At 40.9% G+C, this 23,999-nt stretch overlaps 1 protein-coding gene across 6 annotated transcripts in view; it reads left to right on the top strand.

Moving 5' to 3' along the window:
- The first annotated feature begins 69 nt into the window (after positions 1-69).
- The window catches only part of ZBTB46 (zinc finger and BTB domain containing 46), a 58,545-nt gene continuing 34,615 nt past the window's right edge, over positions 70-23,999 (top strand). For 2 of the 6 annotated variants that reach the window (XM_076352470.1, XM_076352463.1), the window contains exons 1-5: positions 366-485; positions 594-803; positions 7,227-7,354; positions 9,168-9,307; positions 17,077-18,046. In XM_076352470.1, the coding sequence (XP_076208585.1) occupies positions 9,254-9,307; positions 17,077-18,046 (1,024 nt within the window). In that variant the 5' untranslated portion in view covers positions 366-485; positions 594-803; positions 7,227-7,354; positions 9,168-9,253. Of the gene's footprint in view, positions 130-365; positions 486-593; positions 804-7,226; positions 7,355-9,167; positions 9,308-17,076; positions 18,047-23,999 lie in introns of those variants that run through there. The other 4 variants (XM_076352467.1, XM_076352464.1, XM_076352468.1 and 1 more) reach the window with 4 other exon arrangements.

Genomic DNA, 23,999 nt, shown 5'->3' with positions numbered 1-23,999 from the left:
CCCCCCCCCCTCCTCCGCCCTCCTCCCCCCTTCCCCTTCCCCTCCCCACCCGGGAGGAGAGGCACGGAGTGACCGACGGAGCCAGAGCTCCGGCCGCTCCGAGACCCCGCTCTCCTCCATGGGGCCCAGGTAAGCGCGCCGCCCCCCGCCCCCTGAGGCGAGCGGGGGGTCGCCATGGCCGCCCGCCCCCTGAGGCGGCAGCGGCGGGCCGCCCCCATCCCCGCGGCCGCCCTGAGGCGAGGCGAGGCGGGCAGCGCTCCGGGGGCGGCGGGGAGCCCCCCCCCCCCGCTGCTCCCGCACCGCCGCCTCGTTTATTATCATCGTTATTATCTCCCCCCCCACCCCGGCACCCTCCTCCGCCTCGGGCAGAGCCCGCCGCCCGCCGCGGGGGGAGCGGGGGCCGATCGCTCCCTGCCCGCGGAGGGGGCACGGTGTCTTCTCTGGGACGCGATGTCTTATTTGGTGTGGGTGGATGGCTTAACTTGGTAAGTGGCAGGGTTTAACCCCCCTCCCCCGGCCCTCCCCTCCCCTCGCTCCTCCGCCCGCCCCCCCCCCCCCCCCCCCCCGTAACCTCCAAAAGGGGAATTTTCCAGCTGGTAATTTCTGCTGCGTCAACACCCAGCTCAAGGGAGAGGAGAAGAGACAAGGGGGCATTTTAACAGCAGCTCCACTTGCGAATAGCCAGCCTCAATCCCGGCTCCAGCATTAAAACCCTTTCCGCCCCCTAAAAACCAGCATCCGTGCAAGTTGGACCAAGAGTTTGTCAGGAGTGTGGTTCAAAACTGCTTGGAAAAAGGGATGAGGTAATAATACTGGTGAAGCATGTTGTATTTCTCTCTTTCTGCCTGTCTCTCTCTCTCTCTTTCTCCCTCTCCTCTTTCTTTTTTTTTTTTTTTTTTTTTTTTTTTTAAAAGCCAGGCCTGTTTTGGGTTATTGTCTCCCCCTAAAGCCAGACATAGATCGCCTGGCCTTGCCTCCATTTTAATTGCAGGCTGAAATGGGGGAAGTGACCCTCTTTTTTTTAAAAAAAAAAACAAAAAAACCAACCACCAACAAACAAAAAGACCCCTTGAAAAAATAATGCTGTTCCTTTGGGGGGATATAGGTGGTTTTTCACAAGGCTGTAACAAGTGCAAAAGTGGCTGGAAATGTTTTCTGTCATGCTGGGAAACTAGTGAGGTGTCCTCCCCCCTCCCCAGAAGAAAGTGTTTGTAAAATCTGGCCGAGGGGAGAAGGAGAGGTGCTGTGAAAGGTGCTGGTAAAAGAAGGGGTTGTGCTGCTGGATTGCCTTTGTGTCTCTCTAAATAGACATGTCAGTTCCCAAAGTAATACAAGTAGTGTCTGATAACTCAATCCCAGATGACAAATAGAGAATGGAGCAGATTTTCAGGACTGTAATAGTGGGAGGATTTCTCTTTTGAAACGGAGGAAAAAATCCGTTGGTACCTCCTGAGGAGGTTCTTCGCCGGCGCGGTATTGTGAAGCTGAGCGTTCGGAAGAAATCCAGAGATACAAACCGATATTTATTTATTTTTACACCTGACAGGGGAAAGATAAACAAAGGAGAGTTTAACAGCTCTTTAATGAATTCCTCATGCCTTTTATTTTGCAATCTCAATGATTCATTTGGCAAGCTTTACAGGGCCGGATTATTATCAGCATTATTTAAAGCCATGCTAATTAGGAGATGTGTTTTGCAAACAGTGGTATTGTAGACACCTGTACCGAAGTTCTTGCATGCATTTTAATTGCATCACTGCTATCATTTTTAGGATTTAGTCACTGTAATGTAGATCTAGGTCTCAGTTCTTGAACTCGATCAAGTGTTTATTACAAGTGTGGATTCTCTGTGTATGTGGAGCAGCTCTGCTTCTAATGCATTAAATGTATTTTCTCAAAAAGGAGGAGGAGTATTTTTTTTAATTCTTTTTTCTTTGGGGATTTAAAGGAAAAGCTACGTTATCCAAGAAGAGTGAGGAAAAACGTAATTTTGAGGAAGAAGCTTGCTGTGACTGGATAGCTCTTCCACTTTTATCAATACCTTGCTTGAACATTCTATGTTTTTATAGCATCTTTTAATTGGAAATAAAATTTGACTTTCCCCTTCTAAATTCCGTCTGACTTCTCTCACTGTTTGTCAGGTTTTATATTTTGAAATCCTTAGTGATGGAAAAAATGGGTGGAGTGTATTATTAGTCACAATATTTTCAACATGTGGTGAGGAATTATAGCTTTAAGGTGTTTTTTGGGAACTGACAAGAAATGGGTAGAGGAGCCTGCCCCATGGGCTGGAGGGAGAGCTACAAAACGGTATTTAGGGGAGCTCCCAAACATACGTTCCTGAAAAATATTATGTGGTTGGGTACGCTAGTGGGATAACTGTAACTGAAATAGAAAACTAGTCTTTTGTTTTTGATGCAGCCTGTCCAGGAGGGGGAAACTCACTCACAGCTAAACTTCTCTTGCAGTTGTTTTCATAGACTCTATGTTAGCTCTGGTGTAATTGAGTCGATTTTAGTATGGTACCCAAAAATGGGGTATTCTAATAATTCTAACATTAGGTGTTTATTCATATACTTTAAATGCTGCTTCATTCTAGAGTGTGTAGGATTGAGCCTTTGAAAACATGACCTGTACACGGGGTTCTTGGAGACTGAAGAAAATGGGCCACTTTCTCCCCGTGGTCTTTGTTTTCTGGGACAGTTGTACAACAGTGGATATGTTCTTTGCAAGAGGATTTTTTTTTTTTTTAATAACTGGAAGTGCTTAGAGGAAAACCAGTTTAGCAGCCCCCTCTCCCCAGCAGTCCTCTGTCGAAAGGAAAAATGCCTCGTGTTTGAAAGATGTGTTATTTGCTGTTAATACGCCTGGTTTTCCTCCGGTAACGTGTTGTGTTGCTGTGAGGTTGAGCGTATTCTTTTTGTCTTTGCTGTCCACTTGTGTGGATTTTTTTTAGATACGTGTTTTTGAAGTTTCTAAGCAAAGTTTCCTGTCCTCCCAGCAGCGCAGCAGCAGGCTAACACCCAATCCAAACTGTTAGTGCTTGCTTTCAGAGCAGAATTATTTCATAAACAGCTCAACCTTTCCCAGGACATTTTTCCCTTCGTGTTCTTGCTGGTTTTACTGGCTGCTCCAGAGCACTCTGTAATGCTCTCTAGACTCCCCCTAAATTGGTGAAAAGCATTCACAGGGGTTTTCCTTGCTCCTGTGTGCTTAGTTTAATGGGCAAACAAAAGGGCAAAGAGAGGGCTTAGTTTAAGTCTTTGAAGAGCTACCTGCAGTTGTAATGGTTATCCCACATGTCCGTTATAATTCCCAGGAGCCGGCGGTTCGTCTCCATTCCTGGCTGCGGGCATTACGCTAGAAAATTCTGACGCCTTGCACAAAAGGATTAATACCGTGTTTATATTTTGCTTCTGGCTTACGACTGGCTTGAATGTTTTTAAGTGCGTAGCTTACCTGTGTTTTGTGTGTGTGATATTTGAAACTTAAAATGTAATAATAGTGAAAGCAAGCACGCTGTGGGGTTGCCTGTAGATAGCAGGGGTCACATTAGGCGAGAGTACAAGCACCTACCACGGCTGTGAGATAGAGGGAGGTATTTGGTCTGCGTGAAGTACTGCGATCTTACTCCTCGCCTAAGGATCTCCATGAGCATTTTTATGATATTTTGGTCAAGTACAATGGCAGTCAGGACTCCAGTGTTAAAATTTGTTGCTTCAAAACTTCGCTTTATTCCTTCTTGAGGACTTTTTGTTTTGCTAGGCGATGTGTTTGTGTTACAGCCCCCTTAAATACAACCTTCGGTAGCTGGTTGTCTCAATTCCCTCTGGATCTTTAGTCCTTTAGGCAGGATGAGAAATAAAAGCGTGCATCGCTTGTTGCGGGACTTCTTTCACTTGAGTTGCAAGAGGGAGGAATCTCAACTTCCCTAAACAGCTCAATAGCTTTCTGGTTCGTGCTGCCTTGGTGTATTTGGATGCACAAGGATGTCCAGTTTGTAGGGGTAGCTGCTTGGGATTCAGTTCCCATCCTATAGCTGTTGATTGAACGTGCTGGTGTCATAACTGCTTTTTATCAGTTTCGCCTTCTGTGAAACGGGTGCCGGGGTTTACTCAGCTCTTCCAGAACATTTTCTAATATACTGATGAAAAATCATAGTTGTGCTAAAAACACTTATTCTTCATAAATGCAAACTAGTGTGAAGTCCTCACTGCGTTTCCTACGAGATAACGGTGGAGTTCAGAGGCCCGTGGGTGGGGTTTTCTGTCCCTTACCAAGTTAGCTGTGGTGCAGTTATTTTCTGAACGGTTGCTTTAACTTTCTTTCATACCCCTATATTTAAGAAACATCGGTTTGTGTTTTGACTGCTGTTGAAACCTTGGTTTTGAATAGCTTCTGAGTGCTTCTCAGGCAGGATGAGATCCTTGACGGTAATTTCGAATTAGGTGGAAATGTGTTCCACTTTGCGGTGTTTTGTTGTGCGTAGGTAAGGATGCACGTGTGCATTGGAACGAGCAGTGCAGCTGCGGAGAGGAGCAGTAGCTTTGCTGAAATGTAACAGGTAGATGCCGAGTTAGAGCTGAAACTCACCTTTTTGCCTTGCTTTTTGGGGATGTGGCTCGCTTTTATTCCAGCCCATACAGCGGTGATCCCTTCTGTCCTGTTGCTCGCTTGGCTTGTGTAAGCAGTCAGGAAGAAAAACGTTCTGCAGATGTTGGAGGCTGCCTAGCGTTCGCTTTATAGCAAAACTGAGTTGGGGTCTCCTGTAATGGAGGGAGGCAACGAGGCGTCAGAAATATTCTACAAACGCAGCGACTAGCTTGTGTATGGATTAAAATAAACTTAGTAACAAGAATGTCAGAGTGTGTGCCAGGAACTTAGCGGCTTAAGAACCCTACTTAGAACAGTGAGTAGGGTTTTACATATCAAAGAATATGTTTATACCTGTGAATACTTAAATACATAGTTATCTTTCCTAATTATTTCCTCCTTATGTGTTGAACAAACTGCTTATTCCATCCAAGCGAGTTTGCTTCCTGCTATCTCTCACCTTGTGATGAAGAACTCTGCAGAAAGAGTTGATATTTCAGTCGGTTACCTCACTCTCTTTGAGGAGAGGGTTAAACAAAATTTGCACCTTTTGCACTAATACACCATTGGAGGAAACACCTTTCTGACTAGTGCTCAAATCATGCTCTGAAAGAGAAGAATCGATGGTCTGTATTAGCCATTAGGTGCTTAAAATACCCAAACCTGACACCAACTAATTTAAGTACTGATAAACGAAGTAGTCAGGATGCAGTACTCCTAAAAGTCCTGCCACTATAGTATTGGAGAATGAGGTGGTGGCTAAATATAAAACTAGCTTATTGACTTCCTTCTTATTGCCACTGTATCCTTCTTGGCTTCAATCCACTTCTTTTTTTCTTTTTTTTTTAAATAATAGTTGATCAAATCTGGATTATGAGATTTATACTAAAAAGTAAAAAGGGATACGTACCCAAGGCACTAAGTGCTTGTACCACGAGTTACACAAATGAAATTAGATTGTTCACAGAGCACCTCGTATGTTATCTTTAGTTATGCACTGGTTAATTTTTTTTTTTACTCTTGGATTATTCCCGACTCCTTACGTTTCCTTTAGGTGCTCTTTCCCTCGGTTACTCCCACTGCTATACTTCTCTTTAAAAATTACCTCATGATTCTTCCTCCTTCTTTGGCTCCCTCCTTTTTTACGTACTGAGTTTGGGAACTTTAGCAAAGATCCCCTAGTTAAAAAGCCAAAAACCAATGAGAAAGTTTTGGGGGAACTGTTCTTCAGGGCAATTCCCAGTGTGATTTGCCCTTGCAGTTCTTTAATCCTCTTTTTTTTTAAGGTGCTTTTTATGGTATTTTTTGGCTAATAGATGCACAAGGGCAAAGTCTTTTGCTTAGAGTTCTTTTGTGACTGTCTTTTCTTTTAAGCGGAAGCTTAAGATCTTGTAGGAGCTAATGGCACTTGGACAGGTAAGTGTCATACTAGCCACAGGCATTTGGATTTTTTCAGGTTGTTTTTTAATCTTCACTGCTAGAGTAGCAGATATATCTGTAGCTAAATTCTTACTTTTTTTTTTTTTTATATTGCCAGACTTCTCAAGCCTGGTACCCTGTAAGATACTTGTTTTTTAAGTGCTGGCTAGCTCTTCCATGTTCTTACTGCGTTCTGCAAGGTCCGTGGCACGGGTAGTGTTGGATCTGTTCTTCTCTTGGTGCGACCCGATGAGAGAGAGAACAAAAATAGGGGAATGTTAGAGCAACTGTTTTCTGTACTGTGATGGAGAGCGAGGATGGAGAGACATGCACATGGACCGAGTTGGAAGTTACGGGGAAATGAGTAAGTGAAATGCAGAGGAAATACAAAGAAATACTACTGCAAGTAAGCATTTTGAACTAGAGCGTGCACCTAGTGCCCTGTAAGGAAAGGTGCATCCTGTTGTATTAGCAAATTGTTACCAGTTGGAATATTGTATTTCAGGCTGCGTAGCTTTTACAGGCATGGGAAATAAAACTTCTACCTTCTGTTAGGTATTTGCATCTTTTTCTGTATCTTTGTGGGTTTTCTTTTTTCAAAATTTTAAAATTTTGTAAGAGGAACAAACCGCTTTACTTAGTACTTTTGTGCACACTGTTCTTTAACTTGAGGGCGACACTGGCTTTTGAAGGCTGTGATTCAGTCGAGTTGGGTGGGAACAGAACTCAAATATCTTACTTTTGTACAATGTGGGCGCCTAATTTTTCTGTAACCTTAGGCAAATATTTTGGTTTGGAGGGGAATCACTGTAACTGTGAGGTTAGATTAATACTAACCCCATTTAAAGTGTGTTGCAGAAACATTAACTGAAACTTTATGATGTTAACTAGAACAAACAATATTGTTAAAATTGTTTGAAATACTCATACAAAGTACTGGTTTTTACAGTGACTTCTTCAGAGCACTTCTGTTGAAGCACAGTCAGAAGTTGTTAATAGTCTTAAAATTTGTATGTTAAACTCTAACTTAACACAAGAGCTAAATAATTTCTCCTAGATGTCAGAATATTTCTTGTTTGAAATGGCAAACAGTGTTGTAAATGTGCAGTTATTTTAACTGTTGCTTGTAATTATGTGATACTGAAGGTTTTTGTATTAAGTTAAAGTTTAGATTTTAATTTTTGCCTCCTATTCTGTCCATTCCCCAAATACAGGACATCTGATGAACCTTGTGGAGCTCGTTACCAGAGACCATTCTCCTCTATTCATTAAACCATGCACTATCCAGCTGTGAAACATCGTGACGTTTATTTTTGCTGACAGAAAACATTTTCAAGTATTGGTAAGTTCTCAGCATTTAAAGGTATTTTTGTGATGTGGTAAGGGAAAGAGAAAGAGTAGCTGGAGATAACATTGTCATGAGGACTTACAGTTCTTTATAAAATCTGACTTAACATTGATAACAAAGGCTGGTTTAGAAACCTTGCCCAGCTGCAAAAGCTGAAGAAATACCTCTGGCTATTCTGCTGCTCCTACCTTGTGGTAGGGCTGCCTCCATTAATCATGGTCACTTGGTTCTTTCTGTTTGATTAGAAGAGGAAAACAGGTGCAGAGCTCAAAGCAAGAAGAAAAAATGCAGAGCAGTGCAAAATAGTATGGGTCTCAGCTTTACCATTCTTACCAGGCTATTCTGGCTCATTTTGTGACTCTGGGGCAGAGGTGTAAATGAGAGTCTTAACAGCAGCAGTCCTAAGACTAAGTGAAAATACGTATAACTTTTACACTTTGCTAACAAAGTAATTTCCCATGTGTCTGTGATGGTCTGGCTCCCTCACTCCCCCACCTTATTTTTTTTAACTGTCTAAATAACAGGACTAAAAAGAGCTAGCCAGAACAATTGCTATGGAGAAGCAATCAGAATTAGAGAAAGGCAAGGCTTGGCAGTCTGAAATAGAAATTGAGAACAAGGTCAGTGGTATTTGCTTCAATTGGGTCATATTTGTTTTCAAGATTTTCACAGTTCTGCTTGTTGCCATAAGAATGCTTGGATTTTCCTTATTACTTCATTTCTTTATTAGATACGTTATTTCACCGTTTATAATGACATTAGTTCGTATTGGAAGAGCTTTCTTAATTTTTATCTTCTGATGTTTTCTTTCACAATCTGTTACTACAGAAGGTCAGTCTTGAAATCAACAGTATTTATAGCTTATTTTTGCTAAGAGAGCTAATCTGTATGCTGAAGATGTCTGAAATACAGAGATCAGAAATATATGGCAAATACTTTGCTGGAATGACTAACAGTATATAAACAGTATAAAGTTTTGAATAAAGTGTAGTCAGAAGTTTTAGTTGAAGTTAAATGTTGCAAGTGTAGTGAATATGCTATTCTGAAGAAAATAAAGTCTGTTTTGTATAAGAAAAACAGGTGTATGAGATGATAGTTACAGTGGATGTGTCCTCAGACGAAAACCCCCCTTGGTGTAGATGAACTATTCCTATTCTTTATACCTTGTAATCATAAACGTTAGTATTTTATCTGAGAAGCCTATCTGTGAAGGAGCCTTACTGTACCTAAGTATCTACCTTTTACACAGAATTTTCAAAATCTTGGGATTGTTTAGTCTCTTAACCTAGAATGGTGTCAGCCTGTAGAAACTGGCCGTTAGACGTTTCAAGAGGAAATTCGCTTGAATATTCCATTGGAAACTTGATTTTTTTTTTTTTTTCCAGGAGTTGTATTGGTAGCTTTTTAACCTCAGTGTTTTATAGGTCAGACAAGGTGAACTAGTGCCCTTCAGGCCACAAACGTCTCTTTAAAAAGTCATTAAAGTGAGAATGTTTTGAAAAGCTACCAAACAGGAAACACTGTTGTTTCAAGGATCTGTTTGAAGTTTTTGTATCTAAAATTAGACTTTTTTTTTCCCATACTTTAAGAAGTAACTCTTGCTTATATTATTGCAAAAAGGTAACCGGGATTTAATTACCTGCAATGTATTGGTACGCTTTGAGTTAACATTTTTTGGGGTTCATTGTCATAAAAAGGGGTGTTATAACTGAGTTTAGAGGGAAAGCACTTAAAAATGTATCACCGTTGTTCAGTAATCTTGTAGTTTAATGCTAATAACTTCTTCTGGTTTTGTTTTTTATCATAGTTCTGTCTTTCTCCTACAAGAGTTCATACCAGTGCTATTGGAAGGTCGCAGAAAAGTGCACTACCTGTGCTGCCCTAGGGCTGTTGATGTCCTCAGCTGTTGTAGGAGAAACACTAGACCTGGAACCCAGTTTGTTACTGGTAAGAAGTAATTGTCTTGCATTTTATTTTTTTGTTTAATATTAGAGTTTGCATGCCTTCTCTAACAAAATCACTAAAAATGTTTTCACTGCTTATTACTTTAAGAACACTATAGCAAAACGTGCATCTTTGGTCTTCCCCCCTCCTCCCCCTCCTATTTTTAACTTTACAGTTTCTAAATTTCTAACTCTAATTTCTAATTGCCCTCCTTCCAAAATGTGGAGGCTAACAGTTTTCCCTCAGCTTTCATTTTCAGTCCTGGTTTTCTCTTGAAATTCTTCATGCGGTCAGAGCTAATGAAGGTTAATAAATGGATTTTTCTAAGATACCTTCAGAAATTCTGTCTTTTGGCTGCACTTTTGTAGTGTGCAGCTTCTGCACGCTGTAGCGGGCCCCGTAACATCAGGTAGATGGTTTGACAGGTCAAAGGCCAAAGCCAAGTCTCTAGTTTGAAGTTCCGGAGTAGAGAGTGAAATGTTGAATGAAAGCTCCCTGTTATTTTATGTTCTGCTTACTGGCGTTAGATTTTTGTTTGTGGTTTGTGTTTGGATTGCAGAAACAAAGCTTTGATGATATGAATGACTAGAAGTGTGTAGTGTTTTGCATGTCCTTATGCTTTTTGCTGAAACTGGCCTTTTAATTCCTAATTGCATTCAGATCTATGTATTTTCATGGTAGAAGCAATTTTAAACTGAAGAAGCCTTAAATGTATTGTATTTCCTGACTAAATCTAACCTGGACAGACGGGGAGTTGAGGTCCCTTTGCCTGCTCTGAGAACCAGTGGTTCGAGCAAGGGATTTCTTTGCCGGTGTGTTATAGCTACTGAAGGTGTAATGCTTGCCCTGCTGCGGTTTGAACTTTACTATCCAGAAAGTCTGTGAGTAGCTACTACAGAGATGCTAAACGGAGATGTTGTTTTAATGTTGTCGATGATGGGGCAGCGTTGGCTTGAAACTGGAGAAATTTTAGTGAATCCTCATCAGTCAGATTTTAATTAAATACTGGCAGGGGCTTGTGGTGTTTTGTTTTGTTTTTTTTCCCTACAGTCATTGAGAATTGAGTGGGCTTCTCAAATCTGATAATAAAAGTATGACTAGTTCGGGGTTTTTTAAGTTCACTGAAAATCGTTTGCCTCCCAAATTCTTGCCTTTTCTGTAATTCTATAGTATTTCTCAAACTGAATGACGAAACCTTTATTTTCTTCCTGTGACTCCTAACCCATAAGGTTGAACATGCGCTGTTGGGCTGTAATTAAACATTCTCATCCTCAGTCATAAGGGAAAAGTGGTACGCTGTTGTTTTCATGAAACCGTGAGTTGTGAGTAACCTCTTTGGCCCAAGGGTCTGGTTTGGTCTGTTTACAAACATCTGCCTGTTTCTCTTTGAATTCAGAGTTGTGGTTGGAATGACCAACTTAAACAACGAACGATCAGTTTCGTGAACCAGAACAGGGTAGAAGAGTTTCTTTTTTGGCAACCATTCATTTTCATAAGCTGTTACTTGCATCTACTTTGAACAAAGCTGAACATACGAATATAGTTTTGGGGTATCTAGTATCAAGAAATTAAAACTCTTCTAGAATTGTGTGCTGCTCTTCTTCAAGCACACTTATGAGAAAACACTTTACTTCCGGAGATTTGTACTTGTAAAGCTCGTGAGCAGTGTCTTTGCAGGGAGTTACCATCCATTAATATCCCGAGTCTTCTGCTTGCTCTCTTATTTAGGAGAATAAGTACAGGTACTGTCCTTTTCAGTTGCCAAGGTTACGTCAGGCTTTTTGTTCTCCGTTCTTCTCAGCACAGGGCACATGCATAGGAGGAATCCTATGCATTTCTGTTGTCTTTAATTGGATAAAAGTGAAACTCGTATACACACTGTGTCGTCTTGTGCAAGGAGGCGTTTCGAGCCCAATCTCACCTTACAGAGCTCCGTTGCAGAGGAATTTGAAAAATGTTGGAATGTCTTGGGAGTGGAGACATGGACAGGACACAGGGGAAGCAGAGAATTGGGGTGTGTTTGTTGGTTTTTTGTATAATAAACCATTGGAGTGAATTTGAGTTCTTCCTTAATCTGTTTTTACTTTTCTCTGAAGGGAGAGGGGGGAGGAAGCAACGCATTTTTGGTTAAATTCCAGTTGGCCTGTTTTCTCTAGGGAGCATCAAGTGGCTGGTGGAGGAGTGCACTAGTGAATATTTTGGTATTCTATAACTTGTGTCCTTAGTATTAAGTGTAGAAACACGTTTAGAAAATTGTAGTAGACTAAATGTCATGTAGTTTAAATTTTTCATTTGCTTATATATATTCTGAGAGAGCAAAAAGTAAACAAACAAACAAAAACCCAAAAAAACCCCTCTAGTCCTTCCCCCCCCCCATTTTCCTTCTGAGTGGAGGGAGTTTATTTTTATCCCCACTATGTCCCAGGGAACTGTACTGTAGAGGCTTTCATCTGTGCACTGCATTTCTTGTCTGTGGCTTTTTGTCAAAATTCAAATAATGCACTGAGTTTTAAATGCAACGAATTTGTACCCCTTAATTTTACTGGTGTTAAGGTTTTGGTCAGGAGACTTACTATGGGTACGTATACTGAGAGGTTGGCTTTGTAAGTATTACTGGTTACTCTTCTTAAAACCTGTCCAACAGTAGGTGAAGACTGTATTTATTTAGACTCTTATTATGTCATCAGGTGATATTTTCATGTTCAAATAACTGTACTGATAGTGTAAAATAAACAGGTTTCATAGATGCGATATTTGAAGAACTAGGTTCATTCTAGCTAGGGTTAAAGATTATATAAATTATTAATGCTTACTTTAAGACGAGGTTTTTGACAACATGAAAAATAAAAAGCTGGCCTGTACCTTGACAGAAGTTTGCATGAAAGTGATTATTAAATCTGCTCATGTTTTGTTCTTTTTGCTGTTACATGCAAGTGGTGTTTGTTTAGGGACAGTTTTTTTTAGTTATTTTTGGAAAAGTAATAGACTTGAATTACTGTACTGTCTGCGAATTGACTTACGAAGGAGGCCTGATCTGCTAAAATTTATTTTGTGGAAAATCTACAGATGAGCTTTCATGGTTCATTGGCTTCTTGGAAAGCTGTGTTGTGGCCGTGTGCTGTCATCGCAGGCCCAGGCCTAAAGGATTTTAGTAGGTGCTCAACTTTGAAATCCTTCAGTGTACTAAAAAGACTTGAGATAAAACAAATAATATGTCATTGATCTTCGAGGTCCGTTTCTACTCTCCGCAGTTCATTCCATCTTTACCATGCTTCCACAAGAAGTTTGAAGGGTACTGCTTTTCTGAAGAAATCTTTCCACAGCATCTTTTAAGTGGAGAAAAATATCGTTACCAGGAAAAGGGAAAAAAAACCCAAACCAACAACAAGCCACAAAACAGCATGTAAAATTGGAACACAAGAGCACAGGGTTTTGAAGCTTCCTGAATTTTTAACTACTAGCAAATTGCCTTAAATTTAACTTGGATTAATTCCCTAGTGATCCTTGACATTAAACGGATGTTCTGGTTTGACATGGGTAGACAGAAAACTAATTAATTCCTCTGAATTTGAGGCATATTTAATTTTCTCCCCCAAAGACCTCTGATTTAAAAGGTACAATGCTGTGACAAATGTTGAATGTGGAACGATGTGTATAAAGTAGCAGACCTTTAGACAGAGGAAAATCAAGACATCTACAATAATAATTGCTGGTTTGGAAGATGTTAAATTTTATTGATTAGACTGAACACGGGAGTATCCACATCGTGGCTTGCATACTGGAAAGTGCTATAATGTGCCCACCTGTCGGTGGAAAGGACGCTGCTCTTCGTGATGGGCGTCTTCCCCATTCGTCTCTCTATCTCTTTATACTTAAAGTACTTTGAAACAAGGGCAAGGTGTCTTCCCTTTGCATAGAGGAACGTATATTCTCATTATTTTTACTTGTTTTCTTATATTCATCGTATTTTAGAATGTCAGGTGGTTTTGCTTTCTTGTCCAAAATGTACTTACCCATCCTCTGCTCTTGTCCCCAGTGTCCTTGGAAATGCGGGCAAGTAAGATGCAAGGACTGTATGATCTTACTGTAATGACACGCTTTTGTTCATCTGTGGCTTGCCTGGAGGGTGTCTTCTGTCAAGAGCTTGGTGGGTGGGAGGGAGGCCAGTAAGGAATTTTGCATAGGTTTGTTGTTTTGGGTTTTTTGTTTTTTTTTTTTTTTTTTTTGTGTCTGTTTAGTAAAAATCCCTTGATAGGAAATAAAGTCAGAGAAAAGCTATTTCCTAAAGAGGCTAGCAAGTGCTTCATCCATACGAAGCACCAGGTTAGTCAATGTCTGAACCTCAAACTGGTCCAGTCTAAATCAAAGGTAGCAAGAGACAAATATCTTAATCTGGGTTTCTGGCATAGGCAGCTTAAACAAAGGACAAGGTGTATCTAAAGTAGACTGTTATCAACAGTGAGCGGGAACCCAACCCACTGAACTAAGCTGAATAAACATATGAAATAGTAAAGAAATAAAATCTCAAGGAATCGGTGTAATTTCCAGGTGAAAAACATTGAAGAAGAAAAGCTGTTGTCGCATAAATTCACAAAAGCAAGTGAAGACATTGACAAATACTCCTGATGCTAATCTGTATTAAATTGAGGAAGAGAAAATTATCCTTGCAGGAGACTTTTTTTTTTCTTTTTTTTTTTATTTCCCAACCAATTCCAGGGAGATGCTGCCTTGGAATATGGATTTTGATACCTCTGAAGGAACAGCAAAAGGAAATGCCATATCTCAAACCTTCTGATCGTTTTGTAATTGTATGCTGTCAGGTTTTCTTGCGTCTTCCTCTGAATCATGTGGATGTGGCAGCTGTTGAAGACAGGATTGGTGATGGACAACTCACTTTATCCTATGTGGCAATTCATATTTCCTGAGGGGACTAAGCTGACTCTTCAGCTCCTAAAAGTAGATGCAGTAGTGGTTTCTGGAATAAAGACAAAACTGAACTGTCATTCTGCCTTAAGAGGTGGTTCTCTCAAACATGGAGACGTTGGGAAGCGGTGGCAACCACCTTCAGAGCCTGGGTTAGAGAGCTGCTGTGCTGGCTGGTTCTAGCACAACCTCTTCAGGTCAAACACCTGAAAAATCAGTTTGGTGTTTCCCCCCACCACCACCACTCCTTGACTCGGATTCTTGGTTTGATTTTTATTAATTTATTTGAGGTGGTGATGGCTTCTGTGTGAGAATTTGATCTGAGGTCTCCAGGCAGATTTCAATGGTGAATAGGTAGTGTCGTTCAGATAGTGTAGAGCTACACTATTATTGACGTCTTGCAGTTCAAATAAAAAAAAGATTAGTTTCCTTGTGCGTTCTGTGCTTAATTCTGTAGAAAAGCTGTATGGATTTGAAATAGACGCACACCAGTTCAGCCTGTTTGTGTTGCAGGAAGATGGTCCTTCCTCTCTTGAGGGAAGCAAATGCTTCTCCATCCTCGGGGACCAGCTGGTCTTGCACATTAGCATTTCTGACACCGCCAAAGAGACAGCTCCATTCTTGCGGAACTGGAGAAGCTCATGCAGGCAATCTTGCATAACTTGAACCTTTGAATCATCAGGTGGCTCTCTAGAAGAAAGGTCCTGTGTCACGTATGTTCCGTGGGCTGAGAGGTTGTTTTCTAGCCAATGGTGTTGGCTAAACTGTAGCTGTTTTGCTCCTGTAGATGATAATAATAGCACAGACTAGGGGGAAGGGGGCAGAGGTCTTACGGATCTGTATTCCACAGTACAGGAAACCCACTTGCATGTGTCAGGAAACTTTCTTAATCATGGCTGTCCTAGGACTGCCCACTGCTGTGAGCCGATTCGAACAGATGGGACTGAATTTGTGTTTGAACTTGATGTATGTTAGAAAGTCGCTTCAAGCTCGCATCAGCCTCCTTACTGACAGTGCTTATATTTAAACATGTACGCTTCAAGACCGTAAGATCTCAGGAGTACAGTGATTGTGGTTTTATCAGCAACCACCAGTAGCCTAAATCCAGGCTTCTGATGTGTGCGCCTGCCCATAATTATATTCGGAATTTCGTCTTGTCAGCAGATACCAATTTTACAGTTGTACGTTAACGTGTGGACCCACATATCAGTTTTACAGTTGGAACTTCTTATATTGGAACAAATTTAAGTTTTTGAGAGAAAGGAGTAGATACCCTTCACGTTGTGTGGCAGCTCGGCGCTCTTAAATAGTTGGACCATTAAACCACTGTTAACACGGTATATAAATCTTGATAGTAAGTTCCAAATAAGTGGCTTAAGCTAGATAAAATGGCACAAATTAACACCAAGGAATTTGTAAAAAGGTGGCAGCAAAGGCGAGTATGAAATTGCAAAGGTAGTAACTGCCGAGGTATGGCGTCGCAGAGGGTACTCCATCGGTCTGTTCTGGTGCTGCCAGCATCCATCCTTAACACCTTGAGTGTTGTGAACTTGAAGTCGTCTCACTTGAGAGACAGAATGTGTTGATATGCCTGATACCAGTGAAGTGTTACCTCGGGAGACGAAGGGCAGGGAGTTTCTGATGATGCTGAAAGGACAACAGATTAAGCTGCGTGGTAGGAGAGACTTACTGAATGCTGCGAGAAATGTATGTATGCGCTCGTCCATGTTGATATATTACTTCTCTCATATTTGTACTTTGCAGGTGGGATAAAATTCAAGCTGAAAATATTAGCGCCACTGATTACTGTCAACATCTCCACACTTAAGACCTTTTTTTTTTTTTTTTTGTTTGGGGTGTAAGAGGAGGATAATTTGGAGCATAACTTACAAGATACGGGTCTCTGCCATGCTGCTGGCACTAACTAGCCTTTTTTGGATAATACTGTCAAATTTTGTGAAAGGTGATCAAAAGTCCTGTGAATTCTTCTCGGCTTGAGGGATGCTTTGTTATTTTGGTCATAAGCATCTTTTCTAAACATGAATGTTTAGGTGATTATTAGAATTTCTCTACCCAGTATCTTGGGGTGGTTGTGGGGTAAACTTGGAGATGTAAAGCCAAGGAAATAACATGCTTTATTGCAAAGTTAAAAATCTTGTGCTTGTAAGTAGTTAAGCTTCAAATAACATTAATTTCATAGTTCTGATCTATTGTCGGTTTAGTTTGGGTGGGGACTTAAAATTTTGTGATCTGTGGTCTTGGATTTGCCTGTTGCTCTTCTGACTTGAAAACGGTATTTATAGCCTCTCAATGGCAATATAGCAAGGGAAATAGCTGGTTTCAATTGGCTTTTGCTGTTTGAGGATTTCAGCTATTCAGTGTGCTACACATAATGCTTGTTCCCTTGAGGAAATTGTGTTACAGAGTGCTCTTCAATAGTTTGTCTCCATCAGCATGGTTTCAAGTGTAGTACCTCTTTCAAAACCAAACTTCACTGAACCCAAACAGTAAAAACTGACAGCTGTTTTTCCCCAAGTAACTTAAGACAGGTTTTCTTACAAGTCTGTAGTAATTTAAAGCAATGTTTCTCTGTGATGTTATGAGCCACTGGAGGATTGACCTTCAAATCTAGTCCCTTTTAACGTAAATTATTTGAAGTCTGGTAAAAATAAGCTGCATTGTGGAATGAATGTGCAGTCTTTCTAGGCAGTTGTTGTGTTTTGTGGCATTCTTTCAGGGTGAACCTGTTACTTAACTTGGTACAACTTGGGGTTTGTCTCAGACTTTGAAAAACACGTCTGTGAGCTTGTATTGGATTTTGTAATACTGTCATTTCCTTCCCCATACAGGACTTGTGGAAGAGGAAACACAAAGATTTCCAAATGAATAACCGAAAGGAAGATATGGAGATTGCTTCCCACTACCGTCATCTGCTGCGTGAGCTTAACGAGCAGAGACAACACGGCATCCTCTGTGATGTCTGCATTATAGTGGAGGGGAAGATATTTAAGGCTCACAAAAACGTTCTGCTTGGGAGTAGTCGCTACTTCAAAACGCTGTACTGCCAGGTACAGAAAACCTCCGACCAGGCCACAGTCACCCATTTAGACATTGTAACTGCACAAGGCTTCAAAGCAATCATTGACTTCATGTATTCTGCACACCTGGCGCTGACCAGCAGAAACGTCATTGAGGTGATGTCAGCTGCTAGCTATCTGCAAATGACAGATATTGTACAAGCCTGTCACAATTTCATAAAAGCAGCTCTTGACATAAGCATAAAGTCTGATGCCTCGGATGACCTCGTCGATTATGAACTCGGAGCCCCTTCCAGCAGTAGTACGGATGCTTTGATTTCAGCAGTCGTGGCTGGCAGGAGTATATCTCCCTGGTTAGCGCGGCGAACCAGTCCAGCAAATTCTTCTGGAGATTCGGCTATTGCCAGCTGCCACGAAGGAGGGAGTAGTTACGGAAAAGAGGATCAAGAACCAAAAACAGACAGCCACGAAGACATTTCATCCCAGTCTCTTTGGTCTAGTGACATGGGCTATGGGTCTTTACGTATCAAAGAGGAACAGGTTTCACCCTCGCATTATGGAGGGAGTGAACTACATTCTGCCAAGGATAGTGCAATACAGAATGCGTTCTCGGAACAAGGAGTAGGGGATGGCTGGCAACCCACTGGGCGCAGGAAGAACCGAAAAAATAAAGAAACTGTGCGGCATATTACGCAGCAAGTGGAGGATGACAGCAGGGCAAGTTCTCCGATGCCATCTTTTTTACCTGCCTCAGGATGGCCATACAGCAGTCGAGACCCAAGTAAGTCATTCTTCCGATTTTTGTAGTTGAAATGAAAAACGTTAATTAGATCTGTTTACAGTATGATCTTATCAGTCTCTGAAATATGTTAGCTTGCCAGAAACTGAAAAATGTAGAAACTTGTGTTGCCAATGATTCAAAACAACCAAGCACTGGTCCTCAGTGTCACAGCGATGCAGGCTGGTTCTCCTGTGAAAGAAGTTGGTAGTTTTGTTTCGGCCTTGAATATAGAGCGGCCTAAATCACCCCCAAAACACCATTATAATTGTTGGAATTAATGAGAGAAAAGGTTGGAATTTATTTTAGCAGGCGTGCAAACTGATGTCAAGGTTGAAGAATTTTCCTTGCACGGTGGATTGATGATGTAATTACACCACACACAGGTGTAATGTAGTCTAAACGGTACTATCTTCAGCACTTCCTGATACTCAGGAGTCACTTTCTCATGTGTAAGAAAACCTCCAGAGCTTGTTGCTGGTAATGGCAAGATAAGTGTTTGGTAACTCTTAAGAATAATGTGGTTTTTTGAGGTACTACTAAGGTTTAAAATTGATTTTGATGTGTAACTACTTGTAGTCTGAGATGAGTGGCTGCTTTTAAAGTGTATATCCAGGGAGAAAAATGTTTTCTTGACTTCTTTTGAATCTTCAGTCATTATTTTTCTGTCTCAAGATAACTGTCCTATTTGATTCATTAAGCACTGGCAATTAATAGATCCAGGAATGCTACTGATGTAGGGGTTCGGATGCTTTTTTTTTTTTTTCCTAAGGGCTTTAAGGGAGTGTGGTATTAAACTCCCTCAAGCTGACTTGAAGAACCTAGTCTGTGCTGTGCCTTAGCCTGTGTTTTGTTGCATACCAGGATCCAAGTCAGCCAGGAGAAGGGTGTGTGAGATTATATACCCTTATGTTGCCAAATTCAGATGAAAAAAGCAATATAAATAGTACTGAAAGTCTGAAGAGTCTTTATGGGCTGAAAAAGGGTGTTTTAAGTTGCTTACATAGTGAAGTTTAAATGTGGTTTTCTCTACAAATGTCTTTAGATGATTATGTTTTACAGTTATCTGCTGCAGCAAGCTTGCATGTAATTATTCTAATTGGCTGATGATAAAATCTAAATGTCAGTTAGAAGAAAAATGCGAGATAACTTAAGATAACAGTGATTTATGACGAATCCTGTTTTTATAATGCATGTATTTTACGATTGTTTTGAATGAAGATTCAGCGTGGATTGCCTGGTATGCTATTCACACGCAAATATTTTTCACTTCCACAGTGTCCCATAGAAACAATTCAAACACTGTCAGTGTATGTGTTGTACTGACTAGGAGGTGTACGGGGTTTGGACAGGTATGTGAAGCAAACCACACGTGTTGGAGTGACTGCAGAAACAGAACTGCAACTCTGATCGTCTTAGCAAACTGGTTATAGATTGAATGTCTTTAAATTACTAAAACCAGTGCAAAATATAAGAAATTGTGTTACTGGAAGCTGAATGATGTCTAGGTTACTTAATTCCTGATTGTTAAGGAATTAAATAGAAGTGGGCTTTTTCTTTACAACTGTTTGCAGATGAGAGGAAGATGGCTTCGGGTGTTGACTCAGTGCAGTGCTGAGGCAGCGCGTCAGCAGGCACAATCAAATTACTTGTTCCGAATCTTGTCTTAAATGCGGTTTCCAATAAAAGAGGTGTTTCTGGTGATGGGAAAGGGGAAGCGGAGTGGTGGTGGTGGTTGGGGGAGTAGTTTCAATATTCCGCTGGTGCTGGTAAAGCTAAAGGAAAAACTGAATAGCAACACTTCTGACTGTCTAAAATGAGAGGAATGCCAGAACCGAACAGGCACAGGGGCTACGTATGTTGGCAGTGGCCGGCCGGTCTGGCTGCTGCTCTGAGAGCAATGTGTGCAGAGTAAAAGTAACCGTGCTGAGCAAGGGGGATGTTTGGAGACTGAGCTGCTCGTGGTTTCCCCATGTTGGCCATCTGGAGAGGTGAGCAGAGATGAAATTCTCCTTTCTGCCCTGCTGGAAAGGGACGTTTCTCTGTACTGTGGGGCCTGAGCTCGTGGAATGGGTGCGTCTCTGCATGCTGTGGGGAAGCACACAGGAGGAGCCCTGCGTGCATTTCGGGTCTAATTTTCTTGTCTTTTGGGGGATTTTTTCGGTATGATTTCAGAGGATTTGAGATCTGTGCATGTTCAGTTTCAGTTAGCACTTGGACACCTTGTCAGCAGCAAGCCTCTCATGTGCTCGTGTGTGTCTGTGTGGTTTGGGTGAAATCCGAGTTGGTTGCTGGGGTGAGATTGCTTCTCTTTCAGTGTGACGTGAAAGCACCCCCGCTACCCCAGACCATCACCATCTTGGTCCCTACAGGCAGTAGGGTCTTTTGGTCTGACATTAATATTTCCCATCTCCAGCAGGTGGAAGCAACCCTCTTGCGAACTGCTCCATCTCCCAAGTTGCCAAGGCCTACAGGGTTCTGCTTAGGTTGGTTATTGGTACCCCAGGTTCTTCACTTTCCTGCTAGAATTCAGAAGCAGTCTGGAGGTGTTGCAAACTTAGCTCCTGTGCATGAAGAAAAAATGATTCTCTTGTGTGAAAACAGATAATGGCAGGTGTCTGCACTGTGCAGTGAGTATTTGGGATGTGTTTAAATTTCAGCTTGAAGCTGTCTTTGATTTAGTAGTGTCAGGCTTCGTTCTTTAAAACAGACTTCATAGCCTAGGGCTCTTTCTTTACCTCATTTATTTAGAAGTGTCCCTATCTGTATTGTTCATAGCTAAGATGGAAGGGTACTCCTTTGCTGAGGAAATGGGTGCTGAATGTTCTTTCATAAGTAGCTAAAAGGAAAAAAAGTTACCTAGAACTCTTTGTTCTTTGAGGCTCATTCACTTTTCTGATCTATTCAGTTATTTTAAGATGCTGCTTGTTAAGTCTGAAAGCCCTCGTTGTGGGATAACTTGGGTACCATTTGCAAATGCCTCTATACTGGAGGACTAACGCAGACCTTCTGGCAATGCAAAAGTTGATTTAGGAGAGTCCATCTTAAAAGTTCAATGTTAGCGTCTTACTCCTGAAACTGTGCAAGATACTCATTTGGTCTTGCTTGCAAGCAGCATTGCATTTCAGCAACATGCAAGCAGCATTTTGGAAGGTGGATCTTGCAAGTAACCATTGGATCACCCTTTTAATTCAGTGATTATTTGAGGCAGTATACTTCACAGATAAAAAAACTCCCCTACTCCTGTGTTACACAGGATTACTTAATTTATGTTATATTGCAAAGAAACTCGTTGCAGTCACTGAAACTTTGCTTTTGAAACAACTAACAGCTCATTTACACTTCACAGTGGTGCTTCTTTCAGTGAGAAACATGTTCTTATCGATGCAGGCAGAGTGTACTAAAATGTCTCAAATACAGTAGACTGTACTTAAATATGATGCAATGGGGCCTCAAAAAGACACAGATTTTTTTTTTTTTTTAATTGAAAGGATAAGAATATTCTTTCTGAATCAGTTGATTCGTTTCCAGATGCTGGTGGGATGCTGCTGAGAGTCTTTGAATTTGATCACACTACGGATTAAAATAAAAAGGAGTGTCTGGAGTAATCTTATTAATGGTAATCTAACATCATGGAAATAGCTGAGATTCTTAATGTCTGCCATGAAGAGTGTGTCTTCTTCCTCCAAGAAAGAATGGTCAAATAAGATTTGCAAAAGAATCCAAGCTTAAGTCGAGATGCTAGACTGAGAATGTGATTAAGCTCTCAGTTTCTACAGGGTGGTATCAGTCAAGCACAGAGCTTGATGAGGACCATCTTTTCATGCTAGTTTCAATTTATTAATTTGGATTCTCTGTTTAGCATAAAACACATTAGGTTTTTTCTTTCTCATCCTGTTTGGGTTGTTCAGGATGTCAGTCTGTCATTCCTTGTATGAAACATTCATATATATGTTTTCCTCACCAAGCCGCATTAACTTGGAACAGCAATTCTCCAAAGTAAACTGGAGGATGGGCTTTTATAAATAATAACTTTCTTCATAACTGAGCCAAGAAGAATTTCCTCCACAGACTTGCCAAAATAACAGGTCTGCCTTTTATTTTAACCTTTTTTCTTGAACTTCGTAGGCTTTCTAAAGAAACATATTCCTATTTGTTAGTTTTAATATTAAAGATGCTTATGAAATTCAGAAGTAGTCTTGTGTCTTGTGCATCTTCATTTTCCTTAGGTTGTTGTTCCTTTAACGTTGCTGGATAAGCTTTCTACAGGATTACACATCCTGAGCGCCTGGACTACAGGATTGGGTGGTATTTAAAATGTTCTCACCAGAGAGGACAGTTATCTTCACTAGAAGAGCTGTTAAGCTAGCAAAATGTTGCTGGTTTGGCCTCTTCATATAATGGAAAACTCTGTCACTTGGAGGGTGTCTTTTGAAGAATTTAATGATGGTTTTATTAATGTGTTAGTTCAAGCATAGTAGTTATGATTCAGGAATTTATTTCTAAGGAAATACTCCCACACATCTGAGTGTTTGCATCCTAAAGCTGCGAGTGAATTTTTATGTGCCAATTGACTGTGAAATGAAGCTAATTATTTTCAAAACAGAACAGTCATTTTTAAAGACACACCAGTTCAGGAACTTTTTGCTTTACTTTGGTGACATGTAGTGAAATTGTTGTATTCTGTAAGAAAAGCTTCAGGACTTAAGCCAGCCCAGAGTAGCCACCTTCATGGGAAGGATGGACAGGACTTCATTATATCCTTCTGACTTTGCAGAGTTCCAAGTTCCTTTAATATTTTCCCATCAAAATCTTTAATTTTGCATGAGTTTCCTCCCTTGTGGTGAGGAGACGGTCAAGTTCTTCATTTTCCGGTGACACAATCCGATTTCAGTGCCTGCTGCAGGGAGTTGTGCTACTGGCTCTCTGTGCAGACTGGAGACGGCTGGTGTCGTAAGCCTTTTCCTATCCCTTTTTCTGTCTTGGTTTCTAGAGAGCAAGTTACGATTACAGGAGTTGTTGGCGAGCACAGATGCTTAACAGTTGGATCATACAGTGAATTTACATTTCGGAAGGCTTCAGAGAGAGGCAAGAAAGAACTCTGTCTAGCTGAACTCTCGGCTAATTTTGTGCAGGTGAGGTCTCTGGACCTGTCTGAGTGCAGGCAGGTGAATGTGTAGATTGTCTTATTACAGGATTATTTTATGCTTGCAAAAAAAGTCTTTTTCTCAGCAAGCTACCGGGCTTCCTGTAACTGTCTCACCTGTTCAATGCAAATCTTCAAATCTTTCCTTGATTTTTGAAAAAATTATTATTATTGTTGTTGTTGTTGTTGTTTTTTTAAACAGTGAAAACTCTGTTGTTTCTGTTGTGATACTTGGCAAGCATATTTGTCCAAGTAGTGGAATAGATGTCTTGCATAATGAGAAGAGGAAAAAATTGAGCATGGTGTTTGTATTCAGGATTCAGGTGTTTAAGGAACTCTTTAAGATTTTTGCTCTGCAAAACCTGTATAATACTTCTGGCTTTACATGATGCTTTATAAATAATCAATTTACCTGTCCAGAAGAGCTGGTGTTTAAAAGAGAAGAGAAAAGCAGATCTGCAGGCTAGCACTGAAGGTTAATGTTAATGAAGAAATGAAGAAAATGCCGTGTGAACGAGTTCAGAAAGAATGGGGCTTTGCAATCTGCGACGGAGGCTATTTGGTGTGAAGGCTTATGCCAACACGGAATAGAGATAGGGAAAGCGAAGGAGGGGTAGTGTGGTATAGGAGAGAAGAGTATAAGGAACGGGAAGAGGGACAATAGAAAAAGAGAACTGAGAACGAGTTCTGAGAATAAAGAGCCTGAATTCGGTGTAGTAAAGGTGGTATCTGAGACAGACTGAAGAGGTGAGGGAGCAAGGTTAAACCAGAACGTGTCTGTACCGGGAATACCTGTTGAGCGTTAAGGCA

Source organism: Aptenodytes patagonicus, chromosome 14, assembly GCF_965638725.1.
Source record: "Aptenodytes patagonicus chromosome 14, bAptPat1.pri.cur, whole genome shotgun sequence".
NCBI lineage: Eukaryota > Metazoa > Chordata > Aves > Sphenisciformes > Spheniscidae > Aptenodytes > Aptenodytes patagonicus.
This window is presented reverse-complemented; position numbering and strand designations above follow the sequence as displayed.